At 40.8% G+C, this 20,732-nt stretch overlaps 1 protein-coding gene across 3 annotated transcripts in view; it reads left to right on the forward strand.

Annotated features, from left to right (window-relative positions):
• Positions 1–1,001: 1,001 nt before the first annotated feature.
• Positions 1,002–20,732, forward strand: part of crip2 (cysteine-rich protein 2) — a 58,093-nt gene continuing 38,362 nt past the window's right edge. The window contains exon 1 of one of the 3 annotated variants that reach the window (XM_012968693.3): positions 1,002–1,236. In XM_012968693.3, coding sequence (XP_012824147.1) covers positions 1,194–1,236 — 43 coding nt within the window. In that variant the 5' untranslated portion in view covers positions 1,002–1,193. 3 annotated transcript variants of the gene reach the window in all.

Genomic DNA, 20,732 nt, shown 5'->3' on the forward strand with positions numbered 1-20,732 from the left:
ACCCATAGGGCTCTTTGGCAGAGGGTAGTTAAGAAACTCTCTGAAGTGCGTACGTTTCTAAAAGCTGCCCACTAGAATATTGCATAATAAAGGGGTTGTCTCTTTGTCTTCTAAAGATAAGTATGGCTTATAGTTCAACTACAACCCGTGCGCAGGAGTTTAACTACACAGTTGCCACTCCTGGGTCCCCAATAAACCCAGAAAAGAAGAGTACTTTTGTATATATGTATATTTTGTATATATATCCTATTGTAGAATCACATTATATAGAGTATGGCCTCTGACTGTCCCAAACAAGACACAGGAGGGGGAGAGCTGACTGCATTTATTTTGAGCTGTGACAGGAAGTTGTCCCCTTTTCTCCTCAGTGGGATAACATGGCGCTGGTCCAGATTTCAAGCAAAATTAAAATAATTAAAACATCTAGAATAGTTAGGTCTGTCAGTCGGTGCCTGCATATCTGTCTATATACCTTTTATCTGTCAGTCTGTGTCAATATCAGTCTTTCCATTTCCCAGTCCCTATATCTGTGTTTCAATTAGTATTCCAATCTATCTCTCTCCAGGGGAATCCAACCTGTAGCTCCCAGTCTGTTCCCTGACTGTAACTGTGTAACTGATCAATAAGGGGCATTACATGGTGCAATATTTACTCATATGCTATACACACAATATAATGAGCACCAGCTTAACATTCCGTGGAATTATGGGATAGTGTTATTTACACACAGACACACACGCTGAATATTTACATTGTATACAGAGGCACTGAATTTCCATTGTATACAGAGGCAGGTGTATAACAGGGACTAGTGTTACGTTATATAATCAGAATATAAGGCTTGGGGATTCTCCTGCATGCATTATTAGCCGTGTGTCCCGTAGCACCCCACTGAGGCGGAATGTAAAGGGCAGTGACATTCCATGAGGAGGAATATGGCATTCAGTGAGAGGGCAGATAGTGCCTAGTGCTGCTAGTGAGGATACAGGGGGAGGGCTGCTCCTATTTTGCCTCCTTCTCTGTATATTTTCTCTGGTGGCCAATGGGAGGGCTGGCAGTGCAGAGTGGGCTGATAGTGTGGGCTAGGGGTGTGCCTGGGCCGGCTTGGAACTGACACACAGTGGGAGAGAGGCGACAGTAGCAGCAGTAGCACTCAATCGCTCAGAGGTACACAAAGAGCCCTTTCTGTCAGTATGGCTTCCAAGTGCCCCAAGTGTGACAAGACTGTGTATTTCGGTAAGTGGAAATCTCCCTGTTTCTACTGTGTGTATTGCTGTGTGTGTATTGCTCTGCCCATGTAGTGCTCTGCCCATTCACCTGATTTAGCATCCTGCATCCCTGCTTTCCCACTACCCCCCTGGGCTAAGAACAGCACATCCAAGCAAGCATGGAATGAACATGGATGCTCTTATTCTCATGCTTATTCCCTTTGTGTGTGTGTCTGGGGCTGTCAGCAATCTGGGCTGTGCCGCAGCATCCCCGGAGACAGGAGGCAATGGGAAGGGACAGACTGGCAGACACCACATTGTCTGGCCACAACTTCTTTATCTGCTACTGCTGCTGCTCTAGGGGCTACTTGTGCCCAAAACACTCATAGGTTGCCATTCTACCACTGGTATCTGAATATGAACAGCCCTATTGTCCCTCTGGTCACACCTACTTGTATATTAAGGGCAGTGTAAGTGGGAAATAACTAGGTATATATCAGATGTATAAACTGAAAGTGTGGGGGGGGGGGTGCAATTATATTTAATAACACTGTAATTGCCATTTTATTGGGATGGAATGGCCTACTTATGGCTTGATATTTAGCCCCCATGGAATTAGTCTTATTTTACAATGCACAAATGAAGTCTCTTGAGATGTAACATTAGGGAAGATGTATAATATAAAGCTGGATGAGTGCTCTCTAAAGACAAATGCACCTGATCTTCCAAAGTCTTATGTTAAACAAAGTATATATGTATATATGTCATATAAAATGGTGCTACGCTGCACATTGTGTACACAGTGTATGATTCTGCCATCTTTGCATGAATGTGGGCACAGCTGGCACTATATCTGCATTTTGTGTTCAGATATGTACACTCCCCCATCACCAAATAATATCATTATGCCCCAAATAATATCTGCCTATGCCTGCTGCCCCTCCTTGAATAAGAGAGTAAATTTAACATCACGGTGGTGAGCAAGTTCTTTTGGAATGAATCAAGGGTGAGAATGATAAATATACTGAAATCTAAGAATTTAGGAAAAGAGTAAAGAACAGTTCCCATTGCATTCCATGGAGCAGCTGAGGTGTGCCAGGGAGCCTATCCCCTTGCTGTAATTGGTATGTCAGATATGCAAAGTGTTTATCCCACTATAGGGGGGCAAGTGGTGAGTGCAAGAATGTGTGCTGATAGGAGCTCTGTGTGCATCTATAGGGCTGGAGGAGTAACAGGGAGTGTCTGGCTATACTGCAAAGTGCTTAGTAAATTAATGCTAATAATTAGGATAACAGCAATTATGTGTAATTACTGCCGCTTGACGCTGCATTTTATATAAGTTTCTATGCTGAATTAGGATTGACCAGGGTGTAACTAGTACCTAATGATTTCTGTACCAGGCACAGGCTTGGGGTCTGGTATTTGGAATACTAGGGGTTTCCAGTAATATGGATCACTATTTCTAAGGCTAGCTGAAACTTTGAAATGTAAAAAAAGAACCTGTTTGAAGTAACAGCTCCACTACCTAATGTACAAGAAGTACCTGGCCCACGCTATAAATGAGAAAAGTGCAAAATATAAGTATCCTGATATACCCTCGATATCCTAAAAAAATGACCAAAAAAAAAAAAAAAAATATATATATATATTTGTATATAGGTATATACAAATATATATATTGTATATAGAGGTACAATAATAAAGCTATTGCATATATAATCACAATTAGATCTCTAAACTAGTGATAATGTGCTTTAGCATACAACTCAACAAGTCCTCATGGAACATGCATCATAAAAAATGAAATCTCATTAGTCAAGTCTGTATTTTAATACAATAAAAATAGTAATAAATGACTCCTTAAAACACAGCTCCCTATATAAGGGTGGTAGTGGGCAATATGAACTCTCCTCTGCAGTGCTCTGCGCTGTTCACATACACTTTTCGGTGGCCTAGGATCTAGATGCGTCTTACCGGTTCTCTCTTGGCTAACATGGATTGGAAGAGTTACCACAACCATCACCTATTCTGCTCCATAGAAGATCAGTGTCCCATCCCCTACCCTTTACATCACTGGGTGGCTGGTACAGGTATGGGATCTGTTATCCAGAAACCCGTTATCCAGAAAGTTCTGAATTACGGAAAGGCCATCTCCAATAGACTCCATTATAAGCAAATAATTCTAATTTTTAAAAATGATTTCCTTTTTCTCTGTAATTATAAAACAGAACCTTGTACTTGATCCCAACTAAGATATAATTAATCCTTATTGGAGGCAAAACAAGCCTATTGGGTTTATTCAACATTTAGCAGATTTTTAGCAGACTTAAGGTATGGGGATCCAAATTACAGAAAGATCCCTTATCTGGAAAACTCCTGGTCCCAAGCATTCTGGATAACAGGTCACATATCTGTAGTAGGAAAAGTAGCAGATCAGTGGATGTATCACTGCCTTCTGTTTGGAGCAGCTTCACAACACCTAAATATAGGTACTGAACCAGTGACATAAATGGGAATAATTGCTGGACCTCCACATCAGAATCATTTTAGGACCATCTAAATGATGTTTTCTTAGGAACCATAGTTCAGCATCATCGGGGCAGTCACAGGCTGATTTTGTGCTTCAGTTTTGGGTATTAGGGAAGCTGTCCCGATAGGAAACCTAAGCCCGTCCCTAGCGAGATCTGTTCCAGCTGTTAGGACTGGTGCCAGTGGAAAGCTCTTTATGTCTACATTCTGGGTTGGTGGACAGAGACTCCACAAATTTCCTAATATCTTTCTCTTGTTTGGCAGAGTGGCATCATATAACAATGGTTACCCCTTTTACAAATGAAATGGCTGATGATGAGTTTGGTTAGTATTTATCAATGGACTGGGTGACTGAATCTGGTGCTTTTCAGTGTTTATAGGATTACTAACAGGCGTGTCTCACCGAGGATGGCTGGACCTTTAGTCATTTCTATTTGGTGCAAAATGTCCATATTTAGTAGAAAGGATGTCAGCCATGTGTGGGCATAATGCTGGTAGCAGGTGTAGGCAGTGTTGTCTCTCGATCTCTCCTAGTTGTGCATCATTCAGAATGAGCAATGTGGGAATAGGGTTGCTTCTTTTTTTGTAAATAATACTGGCCTTTAAGTTGGGGTGTAGGTGGAGATGCCACATGGGGGCAGGGCAATGAAATCACATTGGGCAGACTGGGTGGGAAAATGGGTGGAATGGGCATGGAATAGGCTGGTCCATCTTTATAAGGGGTAATCCGACAATGGAGAGGGTCACAATTTAAGAAGAGGAAACCTATGGTGGACAGGTTTTTTTGGCAGTACAGGTATAGGACCCATTATCCAGAATGCTCGGGACCAAGGGTATTCCGGATAAGGGGTCTTTCCGTAATTTGGATCTCCATACCTTAAGTCTACTAAAAAATCAATAAAACATTAATTAAACCCATTAGGATTGTTTTGCATCCAATAAGGATTATTTATATCTTAGTTGGGATCAATTACAAGGTACTGTTTTATTTCTACAGAGAAAAAGGAAATCAGTTTTAAAAATCTGAATTATTTGATTAAAATGGAGTCTATGGGAGACAGGCTTTCCGTAATTCGGAGCTTTCTGGATAATGGGTTTCCGGATAAGGGATCCCATACCTGTACTGCTGTTACCAAGGGCTTTTAAATATTTTTGGCCAAAAGCCAATGGTCATGTCAGAAACTGGACTGGACTTTGGTTGATCTGGCTAATGGGAAGTTAGGATTAGGGACTTTATTTGGAATATCAGTAGGTATGAGGATAGTCAACAATCTGTGTGAACAGAGCTCAAAAATGAATCAGTACATTGATATTACATACAGGAGACCTGTGAACTGACTCACGTTTGATCATTAGGCCTGTGTGCAAATATGGCTAATGAGCTGGTAAAGCCACAAGTTTGAGTGGAGTATACAGTATCTTTCCCCGACCCACAAGATCTGCATGTTGAATTAGGCTTTAAAGCCTTGGCACTTGGGTTTACTAAAGCTCATTAAAATTGTCTATACCTTATTGCTCCACACTTGTCAGCCCCACACTGAAATGTATTAGTGTCAACATTAGTTCAGTGCCACTATTTCCTAAAGATCGATGCACCCAATTAGAAATTTAATAAGTAGTATTATCAATGCAAAGTAAGAGCAATATTCAGCATTCATTTTTTGTTAGGTCAACACCAATTTCAGCATAAATACTAGACAATTTTGCAGCCTCATTTGACAGAATGCCACTCTTTGGGTGGGATAGAAATTTGCATCATTTTTGGCATGGCAAAGCAATAACTCTGGCACTAGACTTTAAGAAACTTTAAGAAGCGCTTACCCAGTGTGCATGTGATAAAAGGCAAAAAATGCCCTAAAAGATCAGCAATCAAAGAAGTGATTGCAATTTTGTAAACTAGGTTTGGTGGTTTATTCGTGAGTTTGGCACATGTCATTATCCCACTTGGCTGCACTTTAGTAAATGAATGCCATTGTATCACATTGATTCAGGAAAGTGGCATTTAGAATTAGTGGTTCCCAAACTGTAGGGTGAGGTATAGGATGAACAATGAAGATGGCCATACCCATTAAAGTTGCATTTTTCCAAAATTAATAATCATTCAGTAGACAGCCAAGGGCACCTTTTTCAATTTTGTTTGGTGCAGGTTTTCCTTTGAGGTGCAAAATGCTCTCTAGCAAAACTTAAATAAATGTTTAGCCAATATCTGTTTGACTGGAAGATCTTTCCAGTGGAGGTTGGACAAGAACGGGGGTAATGATCTGTGTCTTCCCAGGAACACCCTTGAGCCATAAGGGTAGGACGTGGAAAGTCACCATGATGTACTGGGAGTGACCAGCAGTGGTTGGTTATTGCAGTAAGAATTGCTTACATCACTCCTATCAATATGTGCATTGGGAGGATCCCTAACCTGCAGGGTAGATGCCAGTAGAGGTTCATTTCTTGATATTGATGTCATTGTAAGTTACAATGACATCAATATCAAGAAATGAACCTCTACTGGCATCTATTTGTAACTATACTTCAGTATACTATAGGCATGGAGCATATTTATATTGGTCTGTAGCCCCAACGAAACAGCTGCCAGTGTAAATGACCATTTTAAGGGGTTATTTATGAAGCTCAAATATTTCAAATCTGTCAAAAATACCTGTACAGGTACTTCTAATTATATAATTCTGGTTTTGCTCAGATATGCTAATAATCCAGGAATAGTAGGCAAAGCATCGCTAAAGCCTGCATTTAAGCCTGGACTTTACAGTAAAGTAAAACGCTGAAATATATTTAGCCCCATTCTATGGAGGCTCATTCAACTTTTATATTTTGAAATTATTTATTATTAAAAGGCATCTATCACCTAAACATGAATTCCCCCCCTGGAGATGCAATAGTACCTTTCTGAGGGAAATCTCCCTATCAAGTGCTCTGGCTGCTACGCAAGGAAGGAGCTTCTGGTGGGGGCCGCCATGTTAAAGTACATGCCCACTTGTTATGAACATGAGTGTGAAGTAGATGAGTCAGTTAGTGTGGTTTTTCCCCTCATGCTGGGCTGTGGACACTGTGGTACTCTAATATGGTAGAGCGATATTTACATTTGTACTCCAGTCTACCAGAGGACAAGCTTAACATTGCCATTCTGGGATGTATGTTAAAGTATCTTTAACTCCAGGTAATGCTGGCCTAGGGGGTATGGGGGTTCTAAGTTACAATGACATGGTTCCTATCAGGGGGTCAGGGACTGGCTTATAATAATATGATTTTACAGAAACCTTGGGAAACCTGGGGGATTTACTTTAAAATTTATAAGTGGCCCACATCAAACCACTGCCACCAAATAGCCAGCAAGCTCTAGTTTGGGAGATTAAATATTTTTTTTGTATAATTATACTTGATGGCACTGAGCTGCCTACTGGCAGAATTAAACAATAACATTTATAAATCTATAAGAACATTTTCACAAATTCCTACACAAGTCACTTAAATGCCAAATCCACTTGTTTTGTTTGTTTCAAATATTGGCTTATTGAATGTAAAATATACTAGAACCCAGTATCTATATATAAAAAAAGGGCTTTTTTTTAGGGATGCACTGAATCCACCATTTTCAGATTTGCCCAAACTCCAAATCCTGACTTTGCCTCCTGCGGCCCCCAGGTAAATTGAGTTTGAGCCCCCTGGGTTAAAGAGTGCGGCAAAGTTTTTTTAGGTTCCATGTCTGTGTTTATGTGACAAAAAGTCACATGATAATGACAAATTGTATAAGAGCACTGTTCCCCTCCCCCCCTCCCTTTTTCCTTTCTGTACCCCTTCCCATAATTGCAAAATCTAAAATAAAGGATTGAAAAAAAAAAGTCACATGATTTTAAGGACTCATTTCGGCCAGGAGTGTGGATTCAGGTTGGTTTGTGGGGTGGTAGCCCCTGATGGGCCCTGGACACCCCACATTTCACCTGTATACATGGCAAATTTCATACATGACATATAGGTCAGAGAACCACACAGTGCTATTAGGTCTGTCAAAAAAAACAACTCAGTAGTTAAATATAAAATCATTAAATTTTAAATATAATATTATTTTTGTAAGCGGTGATTTATTGCATGCATTAAGTACAATCTTTACTTAAGCAATGCTTCCCCCTCTCAGTAGAATAATATCCTCAGCTGACCCAGCCAGCAAGGGTAGTTACTCTGCTCAAACCTGCCTTCTGATACAATCGCTTAAATAATAAATCTCCTGATTCTTTGTCTCATAATGCTTCATCATCTGGCCTTTATCACTGTATAGACCTGTACTAGGTGTCTCTTAGAAGATATATGTGATATCAAGCCAGATCCGGTGCCACATTTGATCAGTGTATGGAGCTTTTACAGCTTCGGAATGTAGGGAGCTGCCATGGTAACAAGATCCAATCTGATTCCCCTAATTTAGTAGGATGCATATATTCGTCATCTCTGATATTAAGAAAAAAATGGTGCTAAGAAAAGCATCTGATCTGATTTCTTGTGCTTCTGTGGTAGGTGCAATGTACAGGGTGCATTTGCTGGTGCAAAAGTGCAATTTAGGTAGCGCATTTAGGGATGCAAGGAAGGAAGCCATGTTCTTAATGTCTTAAAGGAGAAGTAATTCCTATTTAAAGAGGAAGGCCAATTATTTGCACCTGATAGGTGGAAAAATCATTAGGGGATGTGCTTATTCCCAGGACCCTAGAGCACTAAGGGGAGAAAAATCATACTTTTAGTGCTTATTCACTTATTTTCAAGCCTTAGCTGCACTCTGCATCAGATACCATAGACAGGCAGTAAGTACCACTTACCACTACTGTATTTTGTGCCCACATTTGCTCCCTCACTTGTGCACTGGAATGAGCTGAAAGTTGGGGGTGGGAGAGGGAATAACTACGTGCCAACACCTGCCTGCCCCTCATGAATACAGTGCTGCTCAGGTCCTTTACCCCAGGTACAAAGTACGGTACAGGGTGGAAAAGAGAAAAATACTTGGGTGCACCCTGCCCTACACTGTATGAATGACAATTATGGTGTTTTGCTAATTGTTTGCACCTTGCATTGCTTTAGTAAATAAGCCTATTTATTTCTAAATTCTTTGCCATTGGTGAGGTATGCAGGGATCTTTGGGAGCTGAAGCAAGATGTTAAGGCATGTGTGCCTACATACTCCACACGCACATCAAGTGGGATAAATATTTGTCTTTGGGTTGGGGTTAATCACTGTGCCAACCCCACAGTTGCATTTGAGTGGGATCTTTGCTCACCTCTCCCTGAAGCCACCATCAGTTCTTTACCCTCATTTTGTTAAAAACTTAAGGGGCCATTTACATTCACAGTCACAAGTGCATTGGTGGATGCAATTGTTGTGCACTATTCATTAAAGGTACTTGTGTCCAAAGGCGCTCCTTGCACTTTACTGTTTTTGTGCCAATGTGTCCACTCACTCCATTCTGATGAATCGTGTCAATTATGGACAACCCCCCCCCCCCAAAACACAATGAATTGCATCCAAAATTGCACCTTTGCAGAAGTTGCACATGTTAGGAAGGAGAACGTAGTAAGTGGCAAGTCTGTTTCAGTGCACTATTTCATAGAGGCCAGTAGCATAACATTATGTGCACCAGTCCTTGGTGGCAGTTTGTACTAATTACAAGTCTGTCCACCCTTAAAGGAACAGTAACACCAAAAAATGAAAGAGCTTTAAAGTAATAAAAATATAATGCACTGTTGCCCTGCGCTGGTAAAACTGGTGTGTTTGCTACAGTAACACTACTATAATTTATATAATAAGCTGCTGTGTAGCCCCGGGGGCAGCCATTCAAGCTGGAAAAAAGGAGAAAAGGCACAGGTTACAAAGCAGATAACTGATAAGCTCTGTAGAATACAATAGTGTTTTATCTGTTATCTGCTATGTGCCTGTGCCTTTTCTCCTTTGAATGGCTGCCCCCATGGCTACATAGCAGCTTATCTATATAAATTATAGTAAACTTTCTGAAGTAAACACACAACTTTTACCAGTGCAGGGCAGCAGCACATTATATTTTAGTTACTTTTATATACTTTCATTTTTTGGTGTTACTGTTCCTTTAATGTTCCTCATAAATTCTTACTCTCCTCTGAGCCATTGTGAGAATAAATCAGTTCTATTCTCTACCAACCTCTACCTTCTATCCCATACCAGGGCACACTCAGTCACTAAACCTTTAAATCAAGGGGAGGGACCAGATTACAGAAAGTACAACTTTCCAAAATGAAACACACAGAAGATCATGGGACTGTGATATCAAATCCATAGAACAACAAGGAACTCAGAGAAAGATGCTGGTAATACTGAAACTGGAACAAAAATTGTGTAAGCCTTCCCCTGAGTCGATGTTAGCTGAGGCATTATTTGGACAAATGGTTGTACTTAATGGACATGTCATTATAAGCAGTGGGTATCAGCTCATATCTCAGCCACATACTGACCAACCTTTAACGCTGTGGGCTCAACTGGTAATGAGCTAGTGACCACTTAGATAAAGCAGTAGCATGGGCGCAGCTTGTGGAATCTGAGCCATAAAACAGTGCTCATCAACCTGAGTCTGAATGTTGTCCCTGTGTTTGTGTGGCTTATTGGCTTGGTTAGTGCATTGTCACTCTTGGACATGTCTTATCTGCAGACATCAATGAGAAAACTCCATTTAAATTATTTCCAATAGAATCATGAAAAAAACACACAAACTGTACCACATGGCCTCAGTTCTAGGAATATGTTGTGCAAACAATTTTACTGTTACTTGTACTGCCGTTTTCAGATAACACACCCATTTTCTGTTGTTTTTGTAGAATGAACCAGATAGTTGAAATAAAACACATGCAACTCATTTAGCAGAGAGAAAAGAGACAAAAATGTGAGTTATAAGTAATAAATAGTATCAGAAAAAGGGCAGAAGGCAAATACTATCTGGATCATTACAATCATAACTGCACAAAATTATTAAGCTTCCCACATGACTTTCTACTAAATTGTAGTACATAAATAACTAATCATAAAAGTAAAAGCAGAGGAGCAAGGGGCAGGTGACATTGGCTAGACCACTCAAGGCGGCACTAGATGCTGGATAACCCCTGAACCTGGCTATCCAACAATAGGGATGCCAACTAGCTTCATGTTGTCAGAGAGATAATGCTACAGTTCTGCCATTTACAAGCCTGTATTCTGTGTTACATGTGATTTGGTGTAAAGTGGAAAATACCAAGGTGGAATTATTATTTTCCAATGAGGTTAGCTGATGTCTGTTTGTTAATGTGCCATTTTTCTCTGTATTTACATTTCCTTCCTTACAAATGAGTTCAATATTTCACTTGATGATGTCTTTGGAAATAACAAAGCAAATATAGCATATGAGCCAAACAATACTGTACAGAAATCCAACTTCTGTGTGCATAAATGATTGAGGGTAGCCCTCTTATCTGAGAACTCTGTTCCTCAAGGGTTCAGTATGTATAGAAGAAATAAACAAAATTCAGATGGCACTCACAACAGCAGTTGTGCTAAATCCTAGTTGCTAAATCCTAGACTGGTTTCACACTTACAGTCCCATTCTAACAAGTCGCTGTAACATTCCTAAAGGTGAACAGAAATTTGTGTGAAAACACAGACGCAAACAGTGGGGATGTTAAAGTATCTCCATGTTTAAACATTCTGCCAATATCCCCACTTCCTCAATCCCACAGTCAAATCCCAGAGAGCTATTTTAAGTCCTATTGAACATATAATAACATAGAAATTCCCAAGTATGAAGATGAATTGTAGGCTGATGATTTACTATGGACTAAAGTTATGGCAGGACAAAACTTACACATGAAAAAACAGTGAAAATAAATTTAACACTGGATTATTGTGACATCTTTTTTGACATGTATGTGTGCTACCCTAGAATGCACTTTTGCTTCCCATCCACTTGAATGTTTTGTTAATTCATCCTTTCCCATAACTCTATACTGCTGACTTGAAGAACAGGTTTCACAGCATTTCGATTCCCACTAGAAATGGGTCAAACCCTGTTTCACAAGGGAAGCACCCATGATTAATGCTCAAAAGTGGGCCCTTGCATGAAGACTTGTGGTCCTTCTCATTTCAAGTGAATAGAAAGCAACCCATGGCAGGTAGTGGCATCTAAATGCTGCTTGGTCCATCTCTCTGCAAGAGCAGACTTAGAAGGTGGTGTGGACAGACAACAATAGCGAGACTAAGATGCTCCATAGTGCTACAAAACCAAACTAAGAAGGTGATGTGGATAGACAAGAGAGGTGTTCCATTGCTCTACAAGACCAGACAAATAAGGTGGTGTGGGTAGACAACAGTTGTAAGACTAAGAAGGTGGTGTGGGCAGACAATAAATATGTTTCACAACTCTACAAGAGCAGACTCAGGGGTAGGGTAGACAGACAATAGTTGTGAGACTAAGAAGGTGGTGTGGAGAGACAAGAGTTCTTATCTGATGGAAAGGACATTTCTGAAATGTGGTGAAGATGTTGATGTAGAAGCCACTATCTCTTAAATATATAACTTGAATCCGACAAAGAAACTATACTTCTAGTTTTTCCTTGGAACAACTAAAAGGGCCTGGGACATTTGCCTATTAAATCAGCAACACATACAATAATCATTGGTGACATAGAATGTTGGAAATATATATGGGTTTAATGAAAGGATAGGTTGTGCCATTTAAGCTGTAGAAGTTTGAGAGCATCATTTATTGTATCCAAATGTCAACAGTTTCATAGATCATTGCTATAAGTCTGCAGCAGTACATTTAATTTGTGCTATTTCTAGAGTGGGCCGTTCTACTGCCTAATGGAATTGACATTTCTATTGATTGTTCTCTGTAATTTATCTGAAAATGAATGATGCAAGCGAGTTAAGCAGGTGGATTTTTTTCATGGCGCTTTGTTATATAAGTATTCAATTTTTGTGCTGCAATAAATCAGGGCAGCAGTGACAGCAAAAGATGATTTATCGACAAACAGATACAGTGTTACTTTGTATTAATTGAATCCTCTCATACTGCTGAGGCTATTGTCTTGGGAATATGATCATTAGCTATGGGGGTAGCTTTCTGCATGTCCTTGCACAATTTTTGGGGTAGCATTGTGGATACTGTTTTAACAAGGCACCCAAAGATTTGCCTGAAATTTTTTTGTGGTTTTTCATTTAAACTGAACCCTATCAGTGTACACCTAACAGGGTATGTTGTCTATGGCCCCTTAATGGATTGGTTGGTTTTACTAACAAAAAACATCTAATAGTGGGAACAAAATGTAAGCTGAGGAGCTCAAAACTCAATTCCAACCCTCTGAATGCCAAGATGACTGCAGATGAAGCTAGGAGTAGAGTGGAACTAGCAATATATTGTGGATGAAGATCCAGAAGTGATAGCAGGTCAACAGTTCATTAACCCACACTGACCCAGCCTGACCCACTGTGTTGCCATATCTTATATAGCCCACCAGAAAACCTTACAACATAGGCCCACTCTTCACGCTACTTTTCCTCCTCTTCTCAATCAACCTCTTTATTCTACTTTTTCTTTACATACTAAAAGCTATCCTTCCATCTATGTCTTCTCTGCATTCCCATACAAAAATAATGAATTGGTGTTTAAGCTGGGGAATGTACACTGGTAGAGGCTGACATGGAGGCACAACAGAAAGGGCGAGATGGGTCCTTGCCCACAACCCACCTGCAGCTCACCCAAGAAGGCCCAAACCAATAGGCCCGCAAACCACTATCTAAAGCAGTGTTTTTCAACCTTTTTTGGGAAAAGGCACACTTGTTTCATGAAAAAAATCACGAGGCACACCACCATTAGAAAATGTTAAAAAATTTAACTCTGTGCCCAGCAGCAGTGCCCCCCTAATACATTGGTGCCAAGAGCAGTGCCCCCCTAGTACATTGGTGCCCAGCAGCAGTGCCCCCCTAGTACATTGGTGCCAAGAGCAGTGCCCCCCTAGTACACTGGTGCCCAGCAGCAGTGCCCCACAGTACATTGGTGCCAAGAGCCAGCCCCCCTAGTACATTGGTGCCCAGCAGCAGTGCCCCCATAAGTCAGTGTGCCCCGTGGCCCCCCCCTAATACATTGGTGCCCAGCAGCATTTTACTCTTCGGCGGCTTCAGCAGCATCTTCCCCTCACGCGCGCCGCCTCTGCACTTCTGCCTACACGCGACCGCACACAGGCCCTTTTATAACGTTGCGCCCCGTGCGTACTGACGTCACCCGTACACACGGGGCGCAACCAATGACAGGGCCCGGATTTTTTTTTGAAAGTAAAAATTGCGGCCCTGCCTACGGCACACCAGGCAACATCTCGCGGCACACTAGTGTGCCGCGGAACAGTGGTTGAAAAACGCTGATCTAAAGGCTACGCTGCAGTGGGAAGACTATTGCCCAGCAACTAAACAGTTTCTCAACTAACATCAGCCTGTGGGCAACCTTACTCATAATCTTAAATTCAACTGACCTTTGGATTCCATTTCAACATGAGCACACACTTAGATACGGCCACATAGACCCAGTTACCAAAACATACTGGCAGCCAGATTAACCATGTCGGTAGCCAGATTAACCAGTATTGATCAAGGTCTTCTTGCAGGCACACAAACAGTTCATTCGAAAGATCTGATTTTTTTCCTTCAAATACATAACGTGAAGACCTGCCCACTTCTAAACATCATTGTAAACTGTGGTTTGCACATTTGCCAAGAACCATTCCTGGCTTGTGGATTCACTGTAAAGATCAGGGGCCCCTTCCCTTAAAATTGTACACTTTACTCAGGTGTTTATCTTTCTAATTAAGGGCATCAGCTTGATTTTCAGTAATGGTCTCAGAAGCTTTGTATTACATTTCCTACACTGCTGGACTTCAATAGACCAGAGGTCACTAGGGGCATTAGGCAATCTGCTGGAATACATACATTAAACACAATGACATACTTTGAATGTTTTTGTGGTTTCAGGGATAAATGGAAGAACATTAAAACAACCTTAGCTATAAAATTGGCAATTAATGATGTGGAGGTATCTAGACGTCTCCATATTTTGGAACAGTGATATCTCTTTCTTAGATGGGAAAGATATGAAGGGTATTTCTATATAACGTACTAGCAAGTTTGAAAACAAACCTAATTGTATGGATTATATCAATTTATTCATTAGAAGAATGCAGCTACGGTTCATTATTCTGGTCTGTCCACTTCCCTCTTAAGAGAATAAATCCCATATTATGTAATGCAGCTGAGATTGACACCACACAATAAGGATTAAGAGCCTGAAACACGAACTCCTTTTAAACGACTGTTAATTCGCATTCTGGAAAACAGTTGTCAGATACGATTTAGTGTTTGGCCCTGGTATCTGCATCCGTTGCATAACTGAGCAGCTGGCCATGCCAAGAAGCAAATGAATGAAGAACCTCAGGATGTAATTTATGAAAGTCTTTGACAAAAGATAATTTTAGCAAATTTGTTCTGATTCCTATTTCAATAAACAGATAAGGAAATATAAGGGAAATACTGGGAAATATAAATTGTATGGTAATATTGACTGGACTTCTCAATTATTATTATTATGAATTTTTCTTCCTAAAGTAGACACTGTGTTGCCTTACTCCGTGGTACTGTGGCAATGCCACCTTACAGCCTTGGCCACTAGGTATTTCATACTTTGTGCCCTGCCTACTACATAATAGAGTACAATTTAAAGCATTCCCTGACCCATACCCCCTTAACTTTAACATCATTCAGATATTTGTGGGCTGCTTACCAGCTTAAAGGGGGCAAACACAAAGGGTGGAGGGTAATGACGTAAAGGGGTGGAGGTAGTGACATTGGGGCAGAGAGATGATGAAAGGGGGCAGGACAATGGTGGCAGAGGTAAGTACGGGGCTGCCTTGCCCCTGTTAGCAGTGCACTCCAATTTCCAATCCAGCACTAGGCATAGAGCTCAACCAGACCTGAGACACAAGTGAATTTGAAATGAGTATCTGGGGTCATAGCAGGGCTGTATTCAGGTCTGGCACTGCCATAGGCACCTGATCCCAGCCCTGCCCCTCAGCCCACAATTGGTGCAGACCAGCCTGCTCTACTGCACATGTGCCAACTGAGGACACAGGTACCCCCACCTCACAGCTCCACCACAGGATTTAGAAGTATCTGATGGCTGGCTGGTGAGGTTCTTCTTGTGCAAATTTTATTTACTATAAAGGCACCCAGGGGCCTAAATGGAACCTGTGTGGTAAACAGAGGTCATAGCAAATGTCCTCTTATACATTCACCCAATATGTAGGAAAAATATTGTAAATCAACCAGTATCCAACCTGCAACCCTACAGCTGCCATTGCGCTAGTACAACAGTAGCTGAACAATAGCAGGAAGCTAACATGTTGGGCATCCCTGATGTAAGTACTAAATATATTCAGCTATTATTACATAATGTCATTGTAAACTATGGTTTGCACATTTCCCAAGGACATTTCCTGGCCTGCGGGTTCCCTATGGGGGCCTCCCCTAATAACTCTACTCAGACTATCATCTATCTTATAAAGGGTATGGGATATTTAGTCAGATCTTCAATAATGGTCAAAGAAACTGTGTATTAAATTTCCTATAGTGCTGGACTTGCATAGAGCAGCTGTCACTGGGTGCATTAAGTAATCAAATTCATATTCATATTAGATTGTGGTTCTGTTCAAATTGGAAGAAAAATTCTTTAAACATATCTGAGAGTTCTCTTTTACCATTAACATTTGTTTTGTTTTTGGTGATTTCTTGGTTCAGTGCTAAAACCCCCAATTGCACTTTTCCCACTAAAACAAGAGCAATGCAGATGCTTATGGCATACATTACCCCACCGATTTCACTTTAGCTGAATTAAGAAGTGAAATAGAGAGATTTCGAGATAATTTTTGACACTTGGAATGACAAGCTGCGCATTAACACTCGCTGGATGAAATACCTGTGTCTCATGTTACAGTGCCCGGCACTCCAAGCTAATTTCATTTCCCAGCCACAACAAGGCTTGAAATGTTCCGTGGTATTTTTACAAATTGCTTTTTTTAAATTCTAATGAAGGATAAAGGCAGATAAGGGTAACTGGAGCTGAAATAATCAATTTGCTCACTGCCAAGGGCTGTCTCTAGCTCTGAGAGCCATAATGTAGATCCACAGTTCAGAAATGATTAGCCAACCTTTAAAGCTGAAGGACTATGTAGGGCACCAGAGAGACCCCCCCCCCCCCGTCCCATGCTTTACTCATACATGAAACTTTCTCATGCCCAGGTACAGGTTACTTAGGACACATAGTTGGTCAATGAATCAGTGACAGCACCCTTCTGGGATTCTACCACTAGTATATGACTGCATAACAACATTTCTGGGTTGCTAACTTTTATCCACAGTTAGGGACCAGGCTGTGGAGGCTAAGGAGGAAGCAGAAATTGGAGAACAGACAGATTCTGGTAGAATTATAAAGCAAAATAGCACAGCCAGGACCTTAGTAAACTTAGTAAACCTACCGTTGAGCAGGCATCCTTTTATCTTGAGTATGACACCAAAAGTGTCATGTTGAGGTGCATTGGCATCACAATGTTTCGCTGGCCCAGGCAAAATGACATAAACACCCACCCTGGCACAATAACATTATAGGGTCATGCCAGTGGCCAAAATTGCTAAGACCTTATGGCCCAGAAAAGATGGGGCTGCAGTTCTAGGCCTCAGAGGTCTTGAGCTTACAGTATAAAGTATAAAGTCCCAGCTATATATACTATTAGACCTTACGTAACTTGTTTGGACTTCTGTTTTATTCCAAATGTATGTGCTGTTACCATTATGTAACATAATGCATATGCAGGGCCGGCAGCTTTAGGCCCATGTGGTAAGAACACAAAAATAGGGATGGGGCATACCTGGAGCTTCTGTGATCAAATATGCATAGTATAGTGGGACTCACTGCCCATGCACCAATCCCTAAGGAGAGGGGGTGGGCTGAGGTCCGGTGCCAAGTGTGCACTAGTTCTTTATATGAGCCATAATAATATTTAATGAGTGGAACGTAAAAAGGAGAACAAATCACAAATGACAATAAAACAGATTCAATGAGTTGTGTCACCTTTGCAAGGGTAGGATAGACCTCTGCATGCCACAGAGATTAGCACTGGGTTATGTGAAGTTCTGAGCCATCATTTATAAAAACCGGCCTGTTTACTTGACTTTTGCGCATAGCAGTCTCAGTTACCTTTTTGTCCTGTAATTACAGTTACCCAGTATCAGATTCAGCCAGTTACAGTTCCATTATCAGCCAAGCTAGTCTGCAGAACGGAGGCAGTCAGGGGCAAGAATTCAGCACCACAATCAACTTTGTCCTTTCAAACACCCAAATTTTGTATTTTCAGGGTTTTTCCTTATCCTTTTGAAAGTATAAGGTTACACCAATGATTCCTCACCAGAAATAAAGCAAAAAATCTATGGAAAAAAGAAAATTTACTGTGTGACTGGTTTTATATGACCTGAACGCAGCATGGAACAACTTGTTTAGAACTAGACAAAGGGCCTGTTTTGGTTGTCAGTCACAAGCTTGGTGCTAAAGGAAAATAAAATAAAGGAATTGCATAACAGTGGAAAGTGTTAAGTTGTGTTTATAAGATAAGTAATAGTCCAAATATTTGCAGAGACTTGCTGTTTTCTGTTCTATTCTGTGTTGGATTTCAAGCACAATAAGCCTCTACTGCTGCCCCCAAGCAGGATTTTTCCTGGGTACTGTTCATCATGTGTGCCTGCTGTCTGTAGTGCCACATGAATATGGCCGAATTGTTCTGATTTAATGGATCAGGCCCCAGGTCAGTAGTGAGGTTTTCTAGGCAGAGAGGGGCGAGGTAGTGCAACACCAACCAGTGACTTTATACACTGAAAGCGATCACTAGCTGCTCTGCTTTATCATTTTGCTGTACTTTTGGTCATCCATTGACTAAAGAGTTTTGAAATGTAAAGTGGCCACATGCCAAAGAGTTGCACTTTTTGTACTGGTTTGTGTATTTTAATCCCAACCAATCCAAATACAGAAGCCACAAAAGTGACCCAAAAGTTCAAATAGACAGCCAAGAGTTTCCTGGTAGTAAAAATTCAGTACTAGCATATTGTTCATTCATTGGGTTCCCTCCCTTCCCTTCCAAAGCCTCTCTAATTGGCTTCAGAAAGTGAAGAAATTCCTTCCTGACTCCAAGATGACAATCGGAGCAGTCCCTGGATCAACTTGTACTACGAGCTATTTTTAATAAAAAAAGAAACCCATCCAGTCCCTTCTTGAAGCTACCTAATGTATCAGGGAGATACATTAGATTCAGGGAGAGAATTCCACAACTTCACAGCTCTCACTGTAAAACCCCTTTCAGAATATTAAGATCGAACCTCATTTCCTTCTAACTGGAATGGATGCCCTTGTGTTGTGTAATGTAAATAAAGCATTAGAGAGATTATTATATGATCCCCTTATATATTTATACAGAGTTATCATATCACCCCTTTAGCGCCTCTTCTCCAGTGTAAACTTGGCCAGTTTTTCTTCATAACTGAGACTTTCCATACGTTTCTCCAGCTTAGTTGTCCTTTTTTGCACCCTTTAATTCAATAACACTCTGTTTGAGCACCGGAAACCAAAACTGCACAGCATATTCTAGATAGGGCCTTACCATGGCTCTGTAAAGTTGAAGAATTACCCCCTTCTTTTGCAAATCTATACCCATTTTAATACAGCTCAAATCCTTATTTGCCCTTGCAGCTGCTGCCTGGCATTGTTTGCTACAGCCAAGTTTATTATCTACAAGGACTTCATTGTCCCATTATGGTTTTGCCTATTGCAGTTCCATTAAGGATATAACTGGCTGCCTCTTTTTACATCCCAGGTGCATGACCTTACATTTATTGACATTGAATCTCATTGCCAATTAGCTGCCCAGATTGGCAGTTTGTCAAGATCCTGCTACAAGTTTGGCACATCCTAGCTGAAATTAATTGGACTGCATAGTTTTGTGTCATCTGATACATGACTTACAGTACCCTTCCCTAAGCCATTAATGAACAAGTTAAATAAAAGTGAACCCAATATAGAACCCATAGGGACCCCACTAAGAACCTTACTCCAAGTAGAGAATTAACCATTAACAACCACCCTCTGTACCCGATCCTGTAGCCAGTTTCCTATCAATGTGCAAACAAATTCATTAAGACCAATAGACCTTAGTTTAGAAAGCAGTTGTTTGTGGGGCACTGTATCAAACACCTTGGCAAAATCCAATATGAATAGAAAGGTAAGTAATAAAAAGTAACAATAACAATACAATTGTAGCCTCACAGAGCAATAGTTTTTTGCTTTTGGGTTAGTAACCCCCATTTGAAAGCTGGAAGGCTTCAGAATGGGAAGGCAAATCATTTAAGAACTTGTGTGATTTACCAGTAATACCAAATGTCTGTACAAAAACAGTACCTAAAAGCCTCTTCTGCCTCCCATTTACTTTAATGGGAAACACTTGTTGGTGCCAGGACTGGTGCATTTCAGCCCAAAAAGCCCACAAGGAAATGCCCTGTGTTGCACAGCCATAGCCCCATGTGCAAAGATATTGCAAAGAGTCCACTGGTGAGAAGATAAAATACAGTTAAAACACTCTCTCAACCATATGAAGAAAAAAAAGTTATTTGATCATTTCTTTTTAATTCACAGCACTTTCCTGGTGACGTGCATACTCTGTGTATAGTTATTTACTCATTTACACAATAGGTTATGGAAATCTGCTTCTCCCAGCATGGGGACAGCTCAGGTCTAATGAAGGGCACCCAAGTGTTTATTTCCTGTCCGTATCCGATTCTATTCTTTTTAGGTTAATCTTCCACAATTCTGTTTCCTTTGTTTGAAAACTGTAAAAACACTGATGAAGGCATCAAATGCAAAAATAAAGT

This window comes from Xenopus tropicalis, chromosome 8 (assembly GCF_000004195.4).
Source record: "Xenopus tropicalis strain Nigerian chromosome 8, UCB_Xtro_10.0, whole genome shotgun sequence".
In the NCBI taxonomy this organism is placed as follows: Eukaryota; Metazoa; Chordata; class Amphibia; order Anura; family Pipidae; genus Xenopus; species Xenopus tropicalis.